The sequence below is a fragment of the Glycine max genome, chromosome 7 (assembly GCF_000004515.6).
Source record: "Glycine max cultivar Williams 82 chromosome 7, Glycine_max_v4.0, whole genome shotgun sequence".
In the NCBI taxonomy this organism is placed as follows: domain Eukaryota; kingdom Viridiplantae; phylum Streptophyta; class Magnoliopsida; order Fabales; family Fabaceae; genus Glycine; species Glycine max.
The window spans coordinates 26,117,447-26,138,173 of NC_038243.2; the positions used below are offsets into that span (position 1 = coordinate 26,117,447).

The following is a 20,727-nucleotide window of genomic DNA, read 5'->3' on the forward strand; positions in this document are numbered from 1 at the left end:
AACTACTCAATAAGAATCCCCAACTAATGGTTTTAGCCTTTCATGGCAAGGAAACTCCTTTTACACTAAAGAAGAGGAATCAAGAGAAATTGCTTGCTTACAAAGGAGTGGGGATGTCTCCTTCACCTCTAGGAAACTCACAATCTCTCAAAAACTCACTAATCTCCCTAAAAGATGAAAACTTGGCCCCTTGCTCTGCTCTATGCTCTCTAAAATTCACATTCTTCAAACCTCTCAGTAATGAACCGTTCTCTTGGCTCCCCCCTAATTCTGTGCAAATCAGGCTTAAAAAGGGCTTCCTGATCTCGACATCGCGCTTAGCACCATTCTCGCGCTTAGCACAAGTAAGTGAATTTGAGCTTAGCGTCAATCTCACGCTAAGCCTGGAAAGCGACAGACAACTCGCTTAGCGAGCTAATAATGTGCTAAGCGCGTGCTTGCATAGCAGATGTCTTTCTAGATTCCCCTTTACTCGCTAAGCGCACTGGGGTTGGGTTTAGCCATTGATGCGCACTAAGCACATTGAGCTCGCTTAGCGCGATGACTCCTTTGGCACTTATTCAAAATAGCTTCTTTTTATTTACAATCCTACCAAAAAGAACCATAAATTTGAAGATTTATATACATTTTGGAAAAATTTTCTGTACAAAAGTTAATGATGAAGAAAGTCTCGTGCACAGAAAAAATATGTGCACTGTAGTGTTTGGATCCAAAAAGAGAAGGAAATTCAAATTAAACACTTTTATTGTTAACCGTAGAATTTTTAAGATGTCAGAACTTGGAACTCCTTTTTATTTATTTATCGTGTGTGAGTAAAATAGAGTTCTAACTAAGTTTGAGTAATTGTGCAAGGAAAACATAAGGGAAAAAGAAGAAAAACATAAGGGAAAAAGTAGGCACAAAGAACACAAACTTGTTATAATAGTTCACTCAACTAATGTTATATCTAGTTTTCCATCAACCTTAAAGGGTTTCATTAGACAACATGGTCATAAACAAGTATTTTCTATTTTATTTCTAGTCATAACAAACTAACAATCTCAACTCGAGACAGGTAATTCAAATATTTTTTAACACTAAATCATTCTTGTCTTTTCACAAACAATATGTTTAAAAAGATTATAAGGTAATCAACTCACCATGTGAGGATGTGAAAGTTTAATTCAAATTCAGGCTACCTTGCCAAGCAAAGAATATAACATATAAGACTTGTGTATATAGTCCAAAGGTTTCATTAGAGCAAGAAAGGTGTTTCGTCCGGATATATAGTCCAAAGGTTTAAAGGTTTCATTAGAGAAGAACTCCTAATTAAGCTATATATCCGGATATATATTCCAAAGGTTTCATCATTAAACACATTTAAAATAAAAAGACAAAATTGTGTTGTTTTTCCATGAAACTCTTTATGTACACAGTGGGGTTTCATAATAAAAAACAAATTAAAAAGAAAGAAATGGCGAAAGTCAAGATGGGTCACCCACCGGGTCAATGTGAACAAAACCAACACGCCACCATTATAAATTAAAATTATTATTTTGATTTTTTATGTACGGATTTTGTTCATTGCATATGAGAAAAACAACTGCTCTAATACGAAACAGTTGTTCTTCTTTTTCAGCATCCAATTTGCATCTCTTGCTCGAAGAATCAATCCTTTACTTTTGTTTCATGGGCTCATTTTGGGACCATAGAGCGCCATGACGCCATGACCAAACCCAACACTTTCTTTCACAATCTAATCAAGCCCTTCAAATTCAGCTCCAGCAAAGGTAAAGCAACAAAACCCAATTCTTCTCCTTTTTTCTTAAAATAGTTATTTTTGAATTTATTTTCCGGTTGCTGAGTATCCCATCATAATAAAATTATAAACTTTATGTATATAATTAGAGGGACAAACCGAAGAAAACGAAATACAGAACTTAGCTGCACAGGAGCAGAAGATCTTCCCCTACGAAACATTGGTTGCTGCTACCAACAAATTTCATATTCTTAACAAGCTAGGTGAAGGAGGATTTGGACCCGTCTATAAGGTACTAAATCAATTTTCAATCTTTATTCGTTTTTTCATGTTTGAGTTTATTAAGCTTGGAATTTGAGAAATGATTCAATTAAATCAAATATTTTTTATAGAACATGAATTTTAACCTAATTTAATTTCAAGAATAACTCGTAGAACAATAACTGTCCTCAACTTATATATACTTTATCTTTAACGCTATCTTTCTAACTAGTGTGGTGGGACTTATGTTTTTTCTAATAGTTTAAGCAAATAAATTTTACTGGGGATTAAGGAAGAACTATTATTAATTCTCTGTACCCAGAAAGGCTTACAAATTTTCGAGAAAGTTCTACATGGATAAATTGTTGTTACTAATTTATGGTTTTACTTGGTAAGCAAAAAAATCTGAGACTTGTTCTAATTTTTGGATATTTTTTTAATTCAATTTGGGACCATAAAGGGGAAATTGAATGATGGGAGAGAGATTGCGGTGAAGAAGTTATCGCATAGATCGAATCAAGGGAAGACGCAGTTCGTCAACGAGGCAAAGTTGTTGGCACGTGTGCAGCACCGTAATGTGGTGAATTTGTTTGGTTATTGTACCCATGGCTCCGAAAAGCTTCTTGTTTACGAGTATGTCCGTCGCGAGAGCCTCGACAAGCTTCTCTTCAGTGAGTGCTTCTTTGCAAAGCCCCTTTGTTTACTTGATTTGATTGTTATTTTCCTGTGTTGTCAAAGCCATTCAATTTAACATATAGTTGAGAATTTGATCATCAAATGTATGTGCATGAAAAATATATATGTTGAGAGATATTGGCCTTTTCATGATTAGTTTTTTAATCCCTCCCAGAAGCTACCATGGCCACCCATAAAAAATGCCATTCTAAATTTTTGAGTTTCTTACAAATTAAGTATGGACAATGGACCTAAGTGAATGATTTGACCTACGATAGTTTGATATATTCTTGATAGTTAATATCTGAACACTCACTTATTTTAAACACTTCATCAATAATTATTTTTTCTCTTCCTATCATATCATCTATCTTATATTTTTTTTTCTTTTTGGTTCATTCTCTCTGTCTCTATCTGTGTGTCAAATAGTTTTGGATGCCAAAAAAATCTTTTTCCTATTCTTTCTTATAGAACTTCTGCAATGTCAAGTCCAGCCCATATTCTGTTGAGAGTGTCAATTAAGCCTTTGAGTTGTTGACTCCATATTTTCAAATTTCAAGCCAATATGGGAAATGGTTTTGAGGTTTTCCCTTCAACTAAAATTTCATTGTGCTCCTAAACATGTTCTGTTTTCAGATTTTTTTGTGTGACTTCCCTAGACCCGATGCATTTTTTTTCTTTTTCATAATATCATAATATGGATTTTTATTTCTTTTTACATTAACATCGCAACTACCTGTGAGTCCCAAGACGTGCTTTCTTTTTCATCCCTTCTCATCTAAAGTAATTCCTTGTTCGGAAAGCCTTAGGAAACTAGAAAGAGACAGCACTTAATCCCTTGACCTTGACATACATAAAATTATTAATTAATTGGATACATGTTTATAACGTTCAAAACTAAATACGCAAACCCATTTTTTTATTTTTCTTCAGTTAAGCACACAACTTGCAACCTAGAAAGTTTCTAGATTGTAGGACACCTCCACCTTCGAAGAAGATGAAAGAAACTTCCACCCAACACCCTTTAATTATGTTGATTTTTCTCATAATAATGCCTTCATAAGATTAGGTGTACCTGACCTAATTTTTTAATTTAAAAGTTACTATAAAGTAGGAGTTAAAATTAAAAATAAAAAATTATTTAATTTTAAATCTTTTCAATTTTTAAAATTATTTTTAGATTGAAATTTATTGGATGATAGTGTATAATTTTAGATTTTGAGATCTGAAATAAAAAAATTAAAAAAATAAGAATATATTTTTTTATAAAATTCTGTTTGGCTTATTTTTTTTTCTCTTTTTTAACAAATCCCAAATAAAATGAATCAAAATATTACCTTGATATACTAATGCTAATTTGAAGTATTGATGTATTATAATGCAATAGGTTAAGTTAAATTTAATTTATTATTCATAACTTTTTGATTTGTGGATTGAGATGTGTAATTTTTGTGTTCTACGGAATAAAACACTTATTCAAACACGACCATTCAAAACTGGATATATAAAACAAATATTTACATGTTAAAAATTAATGCAGAATCCCAGAAGAAAGAGCAGCTAGATTGGAAACGTAGGTTTGACATAATCACTGGGGTGGCAAGAGGGTTGCTTTATCTACACGAAGACTCTCACAACTGCATTATACATCGCGACATAAAGGCAAGTAACATCTTACTGGATGAAAAATGGGTCCCCAAGATTGCAGATTTTGGCCTCGCACGCCTCTTCCCCGAAGACCAAACCCATGTCAACACCCGTGTGGCTGGAACCAAGTATGTAGCAATAATCTCTTTCATCCTAAAAGTTTTCAACCAAATACATTTAAATTATCAAAAGTCAACACGTTTGTTAATTAAATATATACCATCACAACCGTTCTGCCCATATATGGAATTTATTTAAAATTGAAAATTTCAGCCTATAAGTCGTTCGTGATCTAGTACTATTATTACTTTCGTAGATTTGAAGAAAAATTTCCAGCTTAAATATATGTTTGAAATTTGTGTAAATATAATGAGTTTTGTTTTTAGCTCTGGTAAAAATATTTGAGTTTTTTTTATCCTGACAATGTTCATTGTCACTTGTTTTAGTATCCGTCATAACCTGCCATTAAAAAATGCATTACATTTTTTTGGTACAGAAAAAAAATGCTTTACATTTCTACAAATATAATATTTTTTTGTTTTTTTAATAACAAATTTTGTCTTTCTTCTCTGCAAATATAATGATTCTTATTTTTAGTTGCCTGATGACCACCCCAACGAGTTTTGATATGTTGTCATGTCAAAGATACTAAATTTATAGGGTCATAAAACATATTGGCCGAAATTTTCTTTATGTAAATTATAGAATGAGCTTAATAAAACATTAAGGTTATGTTTCATAGGATATTTTAACTTATTTTAAACTTTTTTAAGTCCCTAAAAAATTTGTTTATCTATTTGATAAATAAGGTTTTTTATAAACTTGTTAGTAGCTTATGATTATATTCGGTAAAATTAACTTAAAATTAATTAGAAACTAAAAAATTAGTTGTTAGCTAAAAGTTAAAATGTTAGCTAATTAAATTATAAATATTTGATAAAATTAGTTGTTAAAGTAATTAAAAAATGTAAAATGACAATAAAAAATTATAAAATTATTATTTATTTAAAAATGATAACTAGGAAATTTAATAAATATACTGAATATAAAAATAAAAAATATAAAAAGCTAAAAGTTAATATTTGAAAAAATGTTACTTTGAGTAGTATTCCAAAAAAAAAAATGCTAGAAGTTATTAAATAAATTATTTACCAAACATCCAAACAAGTTTTTTTTATCTAGTAAAAAGGTTAGAAGTTAACTAAAATTTCTTGTTGAATATAATCAAATAAGCTTTTTAAATGTTATTTGAAATAATATTTTTCAAAACGCTAGTTTTTAACTTTTTATATTTTCTTTTATTTTTATCTTCAATATATTTATTCAATTTTTTAGTTATCATTTTAAAATAAATTATGATTTTATTATTTTTCTGTGATTTTATATTTTTTTAATGATTATACTAATTAATTTTATTAAATAATTATAATTTAATAAACTAATTTTTTTAACTTTATTAGCTATCTTTCCCATTAATTTTGTGGAATTTAACTTAAATAAACAATTATTATATGTTTAAATCTATTACGGCTTCTGAAAGTACATAATAATTACTAGTGTGTACACACACGCCAAAGAAAATATGCTCCACTAAAATTGTTTAAAATAAAATGCATCTTTTCATGTCCTGCCGCATAACATTCTTTTGAATACATTTTTATTTTTTGGTATGTACCATAGTTTTATAAAATAATAATACTAATAACATAGGAAATATGATGTGATATGCAGTGGCTATTTGGCTCCGGAGTATTTAATGCATGGACATTTATCCGTGAAAGCAGACGTATTTAGCTATGGGGTTTTGGTGTTGGAATTGGTCAGTGGCCTGAGAAATTCATCGTTTGATATGGACGTTAGTGCACAGAATCTCCTGGACTGGGTAATAATATTACAATAACTTTTAAATTATCCCACACTATTATCTTGCTAATCTTTTTTATTTATTTGTAGCTTTTTGCTAGTATTAAGGTTAGGAGTTATGACTGTTCGCATTTTGACTTCTTGCCTATTTGGTAGAGGTAGACTTTCATTCGTTTATTATTTTAGGTAATTAGTTGTCGCGTGTTTAATTGGTGGGACATACTAATATTGAGGTATCTTTCCGCCAACCAATTGACATTGCCAACTCGAATACTGGTCATGGGTCATAGTTCCTGCGTATTTAGGTAAAAGTATCAAATTGGGTTCTTTTTATAAATTTTTTTTATCAAAATGAAGTTGTTTTGTTATTTATCTTATGGGTCTTTTTTTTTACTACAACGCGCCTACCTGAAGAGTGCGTTCCAGGTAAAGGTGACACATGACACGACTTGGAATACGCCCTGCGTACAGACGCGATGGATAGCGCTGTAGCAGGCGCCTTGGGTCGTGTTGGGGATCCAGGTGCGTTGGGTCGCGCCTGGACCTAATTGGGTCACATTTTATTTAATATTTTTGATATTTTGTATATTATTTTTATTTAATATATTTTTATATTATTTTTTATTTATTTTATTTAATAGTTTTTATATTAAATAAATTATTAACATTATGTATGATTTTAAAGTCATAAATAATTTTTTATATTGTTTTTATTTACTATATTTTTTATATTTTATTTAATATTTATATATTAAATAAATCCTTAATATCAGAAAAAAATAAAGAAAATATTAAATATAAAAAAGTAAAAATTATTAAATAAGCCATTCTTATGAGTGTTTTTTTTTTATATATTAAGTGTTTTTTTTAGATAAGCCATTCTTATTTAATTAACTTAATATATGGTAATAGCAACTGCAAATATATCAACTTAATACACATACTTTTTTGGTATTAACAACTTAATACTCATACTATTAACGTCAGTGTCATTATTTATGTTTTATCTTATATTATTAGGCTTAAAAATATTTTTGTTTTGTTACTCAAATTTAGATTATTTGTTTTAAGGGAACAAAAAGATTTTTCTGCCATTAGAACTTGTGTATAAAGGAATTCTATCTATTATTTCGTTCCAGGCTCATAAAATGTCAAGACTTACCTTACGTGAAAATATCTTATATTTTAGAATAATTAATTAGAAATTACATGTAACTTGTTAATAGTATAAGTTTTAAAATTTAAATTTACACTTAACTAAACTAAAAAATTAAGTCATATCAAGTGAGAATTATTTATAATTTTAATATAATTTAATTTGATCACATTACTAATTAATATGGTCATAATTTGTCATCAAAAAAGTAAAAAATATTAAATAAAATATAAAAAAATAGAAAATATTAAATTCTATTTTTGGTTTTTTATATTGTTTTTATGATATTTTTTATATTATTTTATTTAATATTTTTTACTTTTTTATATTTTATATTTTATTTAATATTTTCTTTATTTTTTCTAATATTAAGGATTTATTTAATATATAAATATTAAATAAAATATAAAAAATATAGTAAATAAAAATAATATAAAAAATTATTTATGACTTTAAAATAATACATAATGTTAATAATTTATTTAATATAGAAACTATTAAATAAAATATAAAAAAATAAAATAAAATAATATAAAAATATTAAATAAAAACAATATATAAAATATAAAAAATATTAAATAAAGTGTGACCCAACTGGATCGCGCCTGGGTCCCCAGCGCGACCTAAAGCGTCTGGGTCCCCAACACGACCCAATGCGCCCAATGCGCATGCGCATGTACACAGGACGCGTCCCAAGTCGTGTCACGTGTCATCTTTACGTGGAACACACACCTCGGATAGACACATTATAGTAAAAAAGAGAGACACATGGGATAAATAACTACAAAACAGCCCCATTTTAGTAAAAAAATTGTAAAAAGGACCCAGTTTAGTAGTTTTGCCGCGTATTTAAGATGGAAAAAATTGAATGTAATATATTAAGATATTTCATACATAAAAAAGGAACAAATATATATTGAAAAGTATGATTTATTTTCTTTTCTTTTAATCTATAATATATGTGATGAAATTATGACAATAATGAGGATGTTATGCATATTGTTGTATTTAAAATTAGGAAAATGATAATAGTTATCCCTCGGACATTAATTGAAAAACTAAAAGTTAAATTTTTGTATAGAATATGTTACTAACATATTCTTATAGTGATATTTAATGTAACATTATTATTTGTAAGAGTAAATACGTACATTGTAAAGACTTGTTATTATGTTATCTAATCATAAACATGCATAATGAGTATGAATTCATAAATTTTCTAATAACTATCTTTTATTTATATATATATATATATATATATATAAACCATCTTAAAAGTGATATCTATTATATATTTTAGTGTAATAATATATTGAAATTAAACTCTATTTTTAATAAAAATTACTGCATATATTAATTTCTTAACTACTACTCTCAAAATACTACTTAGTCAGATTCTTAAAATTAAATGTATTTACAATTTGGCTCTAAGTTGCAAATTAACAAAAAAGAAAACGCAGAAAAATAATGAAGACTGCTGCACTTAAATTACCTCAAGTAATGGCAGAGTGTATCTATAGGAACATGCAAAAGCCTTCAATGTCGTCATGGAAGCGTGACATGCCTTCTTCAAACATTTGTGTTCTCTCCACTGTAATAAATACAAAGTATTACAAAACATCATAGCATAAGTGAGTCTAAATTTGTGCACATTTATTTTAATTACACTGATCAACTGAGGATCAAGTGCACTGTTTAGTTGTCTGTCTAACTTCTTATTGCATGAATTCCAAGACGAATCCAATAGTTCACAAAAGGAAGGATCTAGATGTTTTTGTCAATGTCTGTTTGTGTTTTGCAAACACAAGCATGCAAACACAAACGATTACACAAACATATAGCGTGCTTGAGTATGCGTTTTGGTTGGACGTGACGCCAATTTTCTAAAGCAAAAAATATTAGCTTCTCCGTTAACAAGAGGCTTTGACGCGAGAAAAAAGAAAGCATGTGCGTCCCAGACGCTTTTCCAAACACGCTGATACCCCAAGTTGTTTAATCTCATTTTTACTTGAAGTTCAACAATTATGAATGCAAAACATTTCTAATTTTGATGTCTTTGTTTATTTTTTTCCTTTAATCTTATAGGCATACAGGCTATACAAGAAAGGGAGGGCATTAGAAATCGTGGACCCAACATTGGCCTCCACAGCGGTAACAGAACAAGCAGAAATGTGCATTCAACTGGGTCTACTCTGCACACAAGGTGATCTAAACCTACGTCCTACGATGGGGCGTGTGATTGTGGTGTTGTCAAAGAAACCGCCAGGCCACATGGAAGAACCAACAAGACCAGGAATACCCGGTTCCAGATACAGAAGAGTATCACGCAGACCCTATGCAATGTCTTCTGGGGAAGTTGATGATGACTCTAATTTGCACACTTTTGATTCTTCAAGAAATTGTGGCACTAACACTACCACTTCTGCAACAACACCAACAACAAGCTCCAATACTACAGCTGAAGTAGACCGGCGAGGGAAACGACCGATGCAACGTTTGGTGTTGCGTGATTAGTTTTTGAAGAAAGAAATTGAGGGCACTTATTGTTTTATTTTTTGGTATCATGAATTTTGTAATCATGTAATTAAATACTTATGATGTAAATGTTATCAGGAGTAGGGAAATTTTTTCAGTGCCACTGGAGCAATTCTTTTTGCTTGTAAAAAGAATAATTTAAAAAACTATATGAAGAAATATAACTTCGTAGGAGTAGGTTCTCTCACGTAAAATTTGACTAAGTTATCAAAATTATGTTTTGATGAACTTGGCTTGACAGGAATAGAAAAGTCTATTCAAAAGCGATTGTAATACAACCTAAAATTTGAGAAGTTGAATGTGTTCTCAGATGGAGTTGACAATTTTGATAATTTCATTAAGGTATGTAAGATTGAAACAAACATCTTTTTCAACAATCAAAATACCATTTGACGTGGTCGTGGAGAAGTTATACAAAGACAATTACTAGTGACAAATGAATATTTTTAGGAATATTATTGTACACATATCAAAAATAATATAATTTGATCGTTAGTATTAGAAGTCTATAAATAAAATTGTTAAATGTCAATTTTTGTGGGATTGAAATACTATCACTTAATTTCCCAAATACCAACAAGGCCTACATCGAAAATTGGCAAAAGGTCATCGTGTATGTATTCAATTTTCATATTTTACGAATTTGTGTCTATTTACTTTACTGTATCTCTATAAACCTTTTTTTTTTATCTTCATTTCTTCTTTAAACCTTACATGTTCCTTATTATTATCAAAATTATTATAAAATTAATCATTAAATTGAAAACACTTGTATCAAAGTTTCCTTATTAATTATCTTATAAACTATTGTATTATTGTAATAAAAATGGATATATTTATCGAAATTATAATTATGATATGCATTAAGTACCAAACAATTCTCTAATAAGTTGAAAATTATGAACTTGTTTATTTAATAAATAAAAAACTCATAATCGAGAATAGATTTTATGTCTCATCTTTAAACATTTATTTATTAATAAAATCATTTAGTGAAAATTGGGATTGTATAACCTTATAAAGTTTTGTTCATTACTATATATAAGTGTTGCAATTTTAATGTTTATTTCAAAAGAATTTTTTTAAGATTTAATTAAATGGAAATCATAAGGTAGACAAGGAAAGTTATGACATTTATTTTTAAGAATTTGAAACTCAAATCTCTTACAATTAAGCAATCAGTTACATCTCTTATTAATGTCAATAAAAGTTGGAATCTAAAGGGGGACAATGGCAATTATAGACTCATAATCAGTGATAAAAAAAGATGGTTGGCAAAAACTGATGCAATCAACAAGTATTGGAACGTGAATTCAAAAGTGATTGAGGTGCCAACTGTTTTGTTCCTCCTCTTTGCTTCTATTAATCTCTCTCCCTCCCTCTTTACTCTTAGGTTATTTCTTTTCCTTTGCGAGTTCTGTAACCTTAGCTCCGCTAAGATGTTCTTGTTGTATCTTGGGTGGTTTATGTGGGACACCATGGATTTACCTTTTAGGTCAATGACTGCCACGCCTCAAGAAGTTTAACCGCATTCATAATTTTCGACTTCAGCAACAACAATATAAAAGGTTTAGTTCATGGCTGAAACCACAAAACCTGTCAATAATGCCAACCCCACGCCACCGACTGCAAGCTTTGCCAAGTCGCTACCTGATGTCTCAAAAATTGGGGTCTTCATTGGCCAAAACTTCTATTGCTGTTAGGAACATTTTCATACCTTGTTGGACATGCATGGAGTTGTCTTCGCTCTTTCCACTCCCAAACTTAATGCCGCTGCTGATGTTAGTCAACTTCAACAATGGGTTCAGGCCATTAAGGTATGTCATCTTACTTTGTTAGGTGCCTTGTCTAATGCTCTTTTTGATGTCTACTGCTCCTACAAGGAATCCAAAGAGATATGGGACTCTCTCATACCCAAATACATTGTCGAGGATGTGGTTAGGCAAAGATTCATCATCGCTAACTACTACCATTGGACCATGACATTAAGGTACAAATCAATGAATACCACAAGTTGTAGGAATACCCAAAGACTGAAAACATCTCTCTGCCTAACGAGTTTGTTTCTAAACTCCATATTGAAAAGCTGTTGGAATCCTGGATAGACTACAAACAACAGTTAAAGCATAGACACAAACAGATGTCACTACCACACCTTATCACCCATATTATCATTGAAGATACAAATAGGAAGGAAAGTGTTGCAACAAGGACCCAAGCAATGTCTGCCAAGGAAAACACAATACAAGACAAGTCATTTTATAAGAGGTATGCCAACAAAACTGATCACAATAACAAAAATAAGTACAAATATAATAACCCACGTGCTGCTCATTCTAATCCCATCCAACATGCTCCTACTTCTAATCCTTCTTTCAAGAAAAAGGGAGTCTGTTTTGTTTTTGGGAAGTTGGGACACTTTGCTCCTTAGTGTAGGTACAAAGTTGTGAGAAATGACAATCCTCCTAACCCTAGTGCTAACCTGGTTGAAGGAGACGACATTATTGTTATGGTCACTCAAGTGAATGTTGTCACCAATGTGAACAAATGGGTGGTAGACTTTGGGGCTACTAGGCACTTCTGTGCTAATAAGATTATGTTTACCTCCTACGCTGTTGTTGGGGATGGAGAAGAACAAGTTTATCTTGGTGATTTGAGAAATACTTCAATTCAAGGAAAGGGAAAAGTTCTTCTCAAGCTCACATTTGGGAAAAAACTGGCTTTGAATGATGTGATACATGTTCCCTCTATCAGAGTTAACCTTGTTTATGTAGCATAGTTGGGAAAGGTTGGGGTAAAGATTTCCTTTGAGTCTGATAAGATAGTTATGACTAAGAATGATGTATTTGTGGGGAAGGGTTATTGTGATTAAGGTCTCTTTGTACTCAATGTTTCTAAAGTGATTAATGAGAATGCATCTTCTTCTGCTTACTTGATTGATTCTTATGATATATGGCAGATAGATTAGGACATGTTAATCCAACATATGTTATGAAATTGCAACAACAACGTTTAATCAATATGCATGATAAACAAAGTAAGAAATGTGAAATATGTGTTGAATCGAAATTAACTAAGAAATCATGTCCTTCTATACCACGTGAAATTGAACTGCTAGGCTTAATTCATTATGATCTTGATGATTTAAAACAAACTATGACAAGAGGAGCTAATAGTTATTTTGTAACCTTTATAGATGGTTACTCTAGATATACTAAAGTTTATCTAATTAGACACAAAGATGAAGTGTTTGATATGTTTTTATATTATAAAGTTGAAGTTGAAAATCAATTGAATAGAAAAATCAAGAGGCTGAGATCCAATAGGGGTGGTGAATACACTTTGTTTAATGAATTTTGTGAAAAGGAAGGTATAATTCATGAAGTAACCCCACCATATTCCCTCGAGTCAAATGGAGTAGTTGAAAGGAAAAATAGAACACTTAAGGAAATGATGAATGCTTTACTTGTTAGTTCCTCTACTCCTAACAACCTTTGGGGAGAAGCCCTTTTGACTGCTCGTTTTTTACAAAATAGAATTCCACATAAGAAAACAGGTTTGAGCCCTTATGAATTATGCAAAGGATATAAACCAAACCTGAAATATTTGAGAGTGAGGGGGTGCCTAGCCAAAGTGATGTTACCCGATCCAAAGAAAAGGAAAATAGGACCTAATACTTTTGATTGCTTGTTTATTGGTTATGCTAAACATAGTGCTACCTATAGGTTTCTAGTTCTTAAGAGTGATATGATTGAGTGTGACATCATCGTGGAGCTAAGAATGCCGAATTCTTTGAGGATGTTTTCCCTTTGAGGTCGAGTGCTAGTTCCAGTACTGCTTCTAGTCTTGAAACCTAGTTGAAACCTATTGATGCAAGCTCCATTGGAGCTTGTAGGCCTAGGATCTTCTTCATCAATGGATTCCTTTGCTTCTTGGAAGATGAATGACAGCGGAATGGAGAAAGGAAGAGAGAGAGGAGATGCCACTTCAAGGAGAAGATGAGTCTAGAAGAAGCTCACCACCATAGGAGGCCATGGATAAGAGCTTGGACGAAGAAGGAGATGAATGAAGGGAGAGGGAGAGAAGAGCACGAAATTTTATGCTCCAAATGAGCTTTGAAATCTGAAGTTTAATATTCAAATGATCAAAGTTCAAAAAAATGCACACACATGACCTATATTTATAGCCTAAGTGTCACACAAAATTGGAGGGAAATTCAAATTTCACTTGAATTTGAAATTGAATTTGTGGAGCCAAACTTTGGAGCCAAAATTTCACTAATTATGATTAGTGAATTTTAGTTATGGTTCAGCCCACTAATCCAAGATCAATTCCAAGATTCTCCACTAAGTGTGCTTAGGTGTTATGAGGCATGAAAAGCATGAAGGACATGCACAAAGTGTGACTATATGATGTGGCAATGGGATGTAGTAAGCAAATGCTCACCTCCCCCTCTAAAATTTAATTGGATTGGGCTTCTACCAATTCAATTAAATTTATTTCCAATCACACACATCAAATACCCACTTAGTGCATGTGAAATTACAAAACTACCCCTAATACAAAAACTAGTCTAGGTGCCCTAAAATACAAGGGCTGAAAAATCCTATATTTCTAGGGTACCCTACCTACATTATGGAGCCCTAAATACAAGGCCCAAAAATAATGAAACCTTAATCTAATATTTACAAAGATAAGTGGGCTCGTACTTAGCCCATGGGCCCGAAATCTACCCTAAGGCTCATAAGAACCCTAGGGCCTTCTCTTGCATCTCTGGCCCAATCTACTTGGAGTTTTCTATCCAATGCCCTTGCGGGGTAGGATTGCATCACCTATAGTGAACCTATGGCGAGGATTTGAGGAGAAGTAAAAGACATAGGACAAAGAAATCTTTTGGAAATGACTTTTATACATATCTTATTATGGATGATCCCTTAAGTTTTTCAAAAGCTAATAGTTCTTCAGCCATTAGGATTGAAATTGATTTTATTAAAAAGAATAATACATGGAATTTAGTATATCTATCTGAGGGTGCAAATCCTATTGGATGTAAATGGATCTTTAAGAGGAAGTATAATCGTGATGAATCTATAGATAAATACATAGCAAGGTTGATTGCTAAAGGGTTTACTTAGAAACCTAACATAGATTTTTTTTATACCTTTGCACCTATTACAAGGATTTCCTCCATTAGGATTTTGATAGCCTTAGCTACAATCCATAAGTTAGTGATTCATCAGATGGGTGTTAAGACAACTTTCTTGAATGGTGATTTAGCGGAAGAGATATATATGACTCAACCTAAGGGGTGTGTGGTGGATGGTCAAGAGAACAAAATGTGCAAACTTTTGAAATCCCTATATGGTTTAAAACAAGTTCCTAAACAATGGCATGAAAAGTTTAATGAGACTTTACTTGTTGATGGTTTTTCTAGTAGTGATGCTAATAGATGCATGTATACAAAGTTTGTGAATGATGGCCATGTTATTATAAGCTTGTATGTGGATAACATACTTATTTTTGGTACATGCAATGATATAGTTTTTAAAACTAAATATTTATTAGCATCTAAATTTGATATGAAAGACATGGGTGAAGCAAGGGTTAATTTCGGAGTTAAAATTAAAAGGAAGGGAGATAGTATATTACTATCCTATGAGCATTATGTTGAGAAACTTCTCAAGAAGTATAAATATTATGACTTTAAGTCAGTGAGTACCCCTTATGATGCTAACTCTCAATTAAAGAAAAACATAGGAAAACTAATTGCTGAAACTCAATATGCCCAAATCATTAGGAGCTTATTGCATTTGATGAACTTTTCTAGATCTGATATTGCATACGCAACAGGCAGATTGAGTAGATATACCCATAATCCAAATCAGAACCATTGGGATGCACTTGCTAGACTCATGAGATATCTGGGAGGTACCATGGATTATGCTATTAATACAGTGGATTTCCCACAGTACTTGAAGGGTATAGCGATGCTAACTGGGTCTCTGATTCAGATGAGAGAAAATCCATTAGTGCTTATGTGTTTACTCTTGGTGATGGTGCTTTAGCTTGGAGATCAGCCAGACAAACTATTATTGCTAGATCAACAATGGAGTTGGAGTTTGTTGCTCTAGAAATGGCTGGTAGTGAGGCTGAGTGGTTGAAAAAATTCTTAGCTAACATTCCTTTGGGAATGAAACCGACCCCATCAATATCTATGCATTGTGATTCCTAGTCAGTGATAGCTGTGGCTAAGAATAAAGCATTTAATGGGAAAAATAGACATATACAACTGAGACATATTGTGGTTAAGCAGCTTCTAAAAGATGGAACAATTTCCATAGATTATGTGAAGTCAGAAGGAAACTTAGCAGATCCTTTGACAAAACCCCTAGGGATGAATATGATATTAGAAACATCGAGGGAAATAATACTTAAGCCACTTGAAAACAAACAAGTCATTGTAACCCAACCTTTGTGATTAGAGATCCCATGAAGAAGGTTCATACGGGTAAAATCAAGTCACTTGTTAGTTCTGCTAACACTCAAATTGATTTCTATCAATTTGCTTTTAGTCTATTCCTATGGTGTGAGAAAGTGTTAGAGCTGAATTAATGAAAGGATAAACTTTATAGTAAACTTTGTGTGTTTGAGAAAGTTTTACATCTTATAAAGTTTTTAATGATTTTCATATCACTTATGGGTGGTGTATGATTTGCAGCATGCACTTGATTGAATCACTTATATAAGTGTCAAGTGGGGCTGTTTGCATGAGATCTTGGCAAGTTCTCTAGAGCACTCATGAATATCGAGCACGCGCATGACCTAGTAGCGCAACACAATGATAACGGCAAAGATTGTGGAGGTGTCTTGTGATTGGTAGACCACTATCACATGCCAAGTGTTTTTGGTTCATATAGCTTGCTACACCAACTACACTATGTGTTAAGTCCTATCAGTCTAGGTCTGGTTCATATAACTTGCTATACCAAGTCCGATGGATTATACCTCATGTTAAGCCATAAATTTTATTTTCTTTATTAAATGTAATTTATTCTTTTGAAATATGTGGGGGATTGTTTTAATTTTAATGCTTATTTCAAAAGATTTTTTTAAAAGATTTAATTACATGGAAATCATAAGGCAAACAAGGAAACTTATGACATTTATTTTCAAGAATTTGAAATTCAAATCTCTTACAATTAAGCAATCAGTTACATACGCTATTAATACTAATAAAAGTGTGAATCAAGGGGGGGACAATGGCAATTATAGGCTCGTAATTGGTGATAAAAATGGTTGGCAGAAACTGATGCAATCAACAAGTATTTGAATGTGAATTTAAAAGTGATTGAGGTGCCAATTGTGTTGCTCCTCCTCTTTGCTTCTATTAATCTCTCCCCCTCTTTACTCCTAGGTTGTTTCTTTCCTTTGCAAGTTCTATAACCTTAGCCCCACCAAGACATTCTTGTTGTATCATGGGAGGTTTGCGTGAGACACCGCAGATAAACCTTTTAGGTCAGTGATTGCCACGCCTCAGGAGGTTTAACCGTGTTTGTGATTTTTGACTTCAACAACAACAATAAGTTGTTCTTGAAAATTAATACCTTTTCTTGATAATTATTCTAAAACAAACAAAAATGTTGTTAAATAATTTGAAATGGAAGCAAAAATAACTATTTTTATTTAGTATTTTTTTCTTTATAAATTATTGGAAAAAATAAATAAAAGTTGATGTAATCCAATAGATGAACCTTTCTTGACTGCACCACTGTTAGTCGTTATTTACGACTAACGTTTGTATTGAAGAGTTACATGAAATTAGCATCTTTTCCCTAATTTATGGTTCTTTTTGTAAGAATTTTACATATTTTTATGTTTATTTTGGTTTTACTCAGCAGATACTCCCAATTTTATGAATTAATGTGAATCAACTTCAGTTTCAGGCTAAAAGAAGAAGAAGGTTGAAGTAGCTGGTGTCTCGCTAAGCGAGGCATATGCGCTTAGCGAGTGATATCGGCTAAGTGAGACACTTAGCTCGCTTAGTGGGTTGGGAAACCCTAGAAGATGACCAGTGTCAGATGCACGTGCCCAGCGTGCCGTCAGCTCGCCCAACGAGTCATTTGTCCCTTCTCGCGCTCAGTGCACCCAGCTCGCCAAACTAGAATTCACTAACTCACGCTTAGCGAGAAAATCACGCTAAGCAAGCCTTCAGAATCTAAAATGTCAAGGAGCCTTTAAAACATTGAAGTTGGCGTAAAATAAGAGAGGAGTCAAAAAATAGAGCAAGAGAAGAAGCTGAAACGATAGAGCCTCAGCCTCCAAGAGGGTTTAGGTTTTAGGGTTTTAGAGGTGGAGGAGACATCCTCAACCAGTTGTAACCTTAGTTTTTCTTCAAAAATATATCCTTTGTGCTGAAAGTTGCTAACTTGCAATGGAAGGCTAAATCTCTTGTTGGGGAGTTCTGCTAAACCTTTGATGTAATATTCTCTTACTATCTATTTAAATTTGTTTTTATGTGTTTATTGCTCTTATCTGTGCTTATTTCTTGCATGCTTGTGACTTGATCACCCATTTGTATGTAAAGTTAGGATTTTTAGTACTGGGAAGTGCTTTGAACCCTTAGAACTTGATAGAGCAGGCTAGAAAACTGTATGTCTGGGGACGGAGTGCAGTGATTTAGTTTTTATTATGCTGTAATCTTAATGCAACTCATTTAGACTAAGTTTGTTAAGGGATCAATGACAAAGTTTAAATAGAGTTAGGCTCATTCACTCGAGGGATCTTGGTTTGGGTAATTTATTTTTCAACATAAGAACACTAAGACAACGTTAAATAGAGAAAAAACATTTAACAACATGAAAGTAAGTTCAGTAGAATAACCCAAAGTTTTTACTTGACTGTTTTTACTTCTCACTCTTAGATATTTTAATTTGTAGTTAATTAGAATTTTAGACAAAAACCCCTTTTATCATTTACTTGCTTTACATAAATTTTTGCTCATTGAACGCATATTTTCTGGATGAAACAAGTTCCATGTGATTCGATACTCGGTTCTTACCGTTTTATATTACCTGTGCGACTCAGTACACTTACTGATTAGCATCGCAGAGGAGTGCGAACAAACACCAGTTGGCTCTATTAATTAGAGAGGATCCAAGCCCTTTTTCATGTAAAATTTTCCAAACTTCTTTACCATCAAGCTTGGCTTCTCATCTTCAAGGTCAAATGAGTTGGAGTTATATCTATATCCATAATTCCTAAATGAGTTGGCCTGAAGAGTAATATATTTCTTTCCTTTGTCAACTTCTTCATTATCTATTCAACTAAAACTCGGGACCTTGAAGTTTTCTAAAGAGAATTTCTATATTCATGGTTGATAGATCCTTCGATTGAACTATAACAATGACCATAGGTTGCAGAGACCTGTTAAGACATCCTCAACACTTTGATTATTAACTATTTTTTTTTTCAAATTGTTTACTTAGACCAACTAGATGAGTGACTATATGAGTGAATCTATTTTGCATATCATAGATATGATGCTCTCACCATTTTTATTCTAAACATCATATATATGAAATCAAATGGAACACACTTGAAGGGGTTGAATAGAATTATTATTGTAAACCCCTAGAACTTTTTTTCCAAGATAAATATCTTTTTTTAAGACAGTTATGAAAAAGACATTAAAAATTAAATTGACAAAGTGATAATCCGGATAAGGTACTAAAACAAATTTTCACAAATAGAATTTTAAGAAACCGGTGCATCCAAAAGAGAGTTCATGAGAAAACAAGTCTAAAACACGAGAACAAAAGTATCGACACTATTTTATACTAGTTCATCAAATTGTGAGTTGCGTTCAATTCTCTTTCAACCTTAGAAGGGTTCCACTAATCAAAACATATTACAAAACAAGGATTTTTTTCCTTCTACTCCTAACTTACAACAAGTACTCTTTAGGCTATTTCTGGCACACCCTTAAACTCGCCCCTGAGATTGAAAACTCCTAAATATTCTTTGATCACTAAGACACTCGTGGATTTCTGAACAACAAGTTTGAGTGATTGCAATCAAATAACTCTCACATAGAGAGTATACAATGAAGAAAAAATTACAAAATAAATTTACTAATCAAAGAATAGTAGATTGAACACTCAGTGTATAATCCTCCAAAGATGAAAGATGTATCAGAGTATGAATGGCAACACTTTGAGAATATCAGATTGCAAAAGTTATATTCTGCCAAGCTTTCATCTTGATTTTATAGGCTTCAAAAATATGATTGTTGTGAGAATAGAAGTATGAACACTTGTTTAATACTAGTTTACTTAAATCATGGGCTACATCCAATTCTCCTTCAACCTTATAAGGGTTTCACTAATCAAAACAGATTACAAAACAAGTATTATTTCTTGGTTTACAATAAGTATTATCTAGGTTACTTTTGGCACACCTTCAATCTCACAATGAGATTGAAAACTCCCAGTATTCTTTGATCATCATCAACATCGTTGACAAGCATATCAATTAGTTTAGTTTTTTTTTTTTCTGAAATTTGGGTACAAAGTCATTTCCACAAGGACTTGTTTGTACGAGGCTATTTGTGTGAATTCATGTTCTAGGCAAAGGATAATTTGTTTTAAGACAAGTATAAACACAAAAAACAAAACAAATTAAAGGTGAGCAAAAACACAAACAATGGATGGCAAGGGGAGCTAAATGTAAAATGAAATGAAGTGTTGGGGATTTGACTACACTAAGCTAACAATCTCAATAACCATAAATATTTTCATTATCCGATGTTCATTGATGTGTCATTATTTTCTCCTATTTCTTACCCCTTTCTATC

General features: G+C 31.9%; 1 protein-coding gene across 1 annotated transcript; it reads left to right on the forward strand.

The window, feature by feature from the left end:
- Positions 1-1,534: 1,534 nt before the first annotated feature.
- Positions 1,535-10,049, forward strand: LOC100811523 (putative receptor-like protein kinase At4g00960). The gene is made up of 6 exons (XM_003529163.5): positions 1,535-1,769; positions 1,888-2,030; positions 2,460-2,670; positions 4,215-4,449; positions 6,053-6,203; positions 9,426-10,049. The coding sequence occupies exons 1-6, from the start codon at positions 1,706-1,708 to the stop codon at positions 9,852-9,854; spliced, it is 1,233 nt and encodes a 410-aa protein (XP_003529211.1). The 5' UTR covers positions 1,535-1,705; the 3' UTR covers positions 9,855-10,049.
- Positions 10,050-20,727: the final 10,678 nt, after the last annotated feature.

Excerpts from the sequence above, each read along its gene's own strand:
- LOC100811523 (XM_003529163.5), top strand. The coding sequence starts at position 1,706 with ATGACCAAACCCAACACTTTCTTTCACAATCTAATCAAGCCCTTCAAA. Across the intron at positions 1,770-1,887 it reads CAAATTCAGCTCCAGCAAAG|AGGGACAAACCGAAGAAAAC; the intron begins GTAAAGCAACAA and ends GTATATAATTAG. Across the intron at positions 2,031-2,459 it reads GATTTGGACCCGTCTATAAG|GGGAAATTGAATGATGGGAG; the intron begins GTACTAAATCAA and ends GGGACCATAAAG.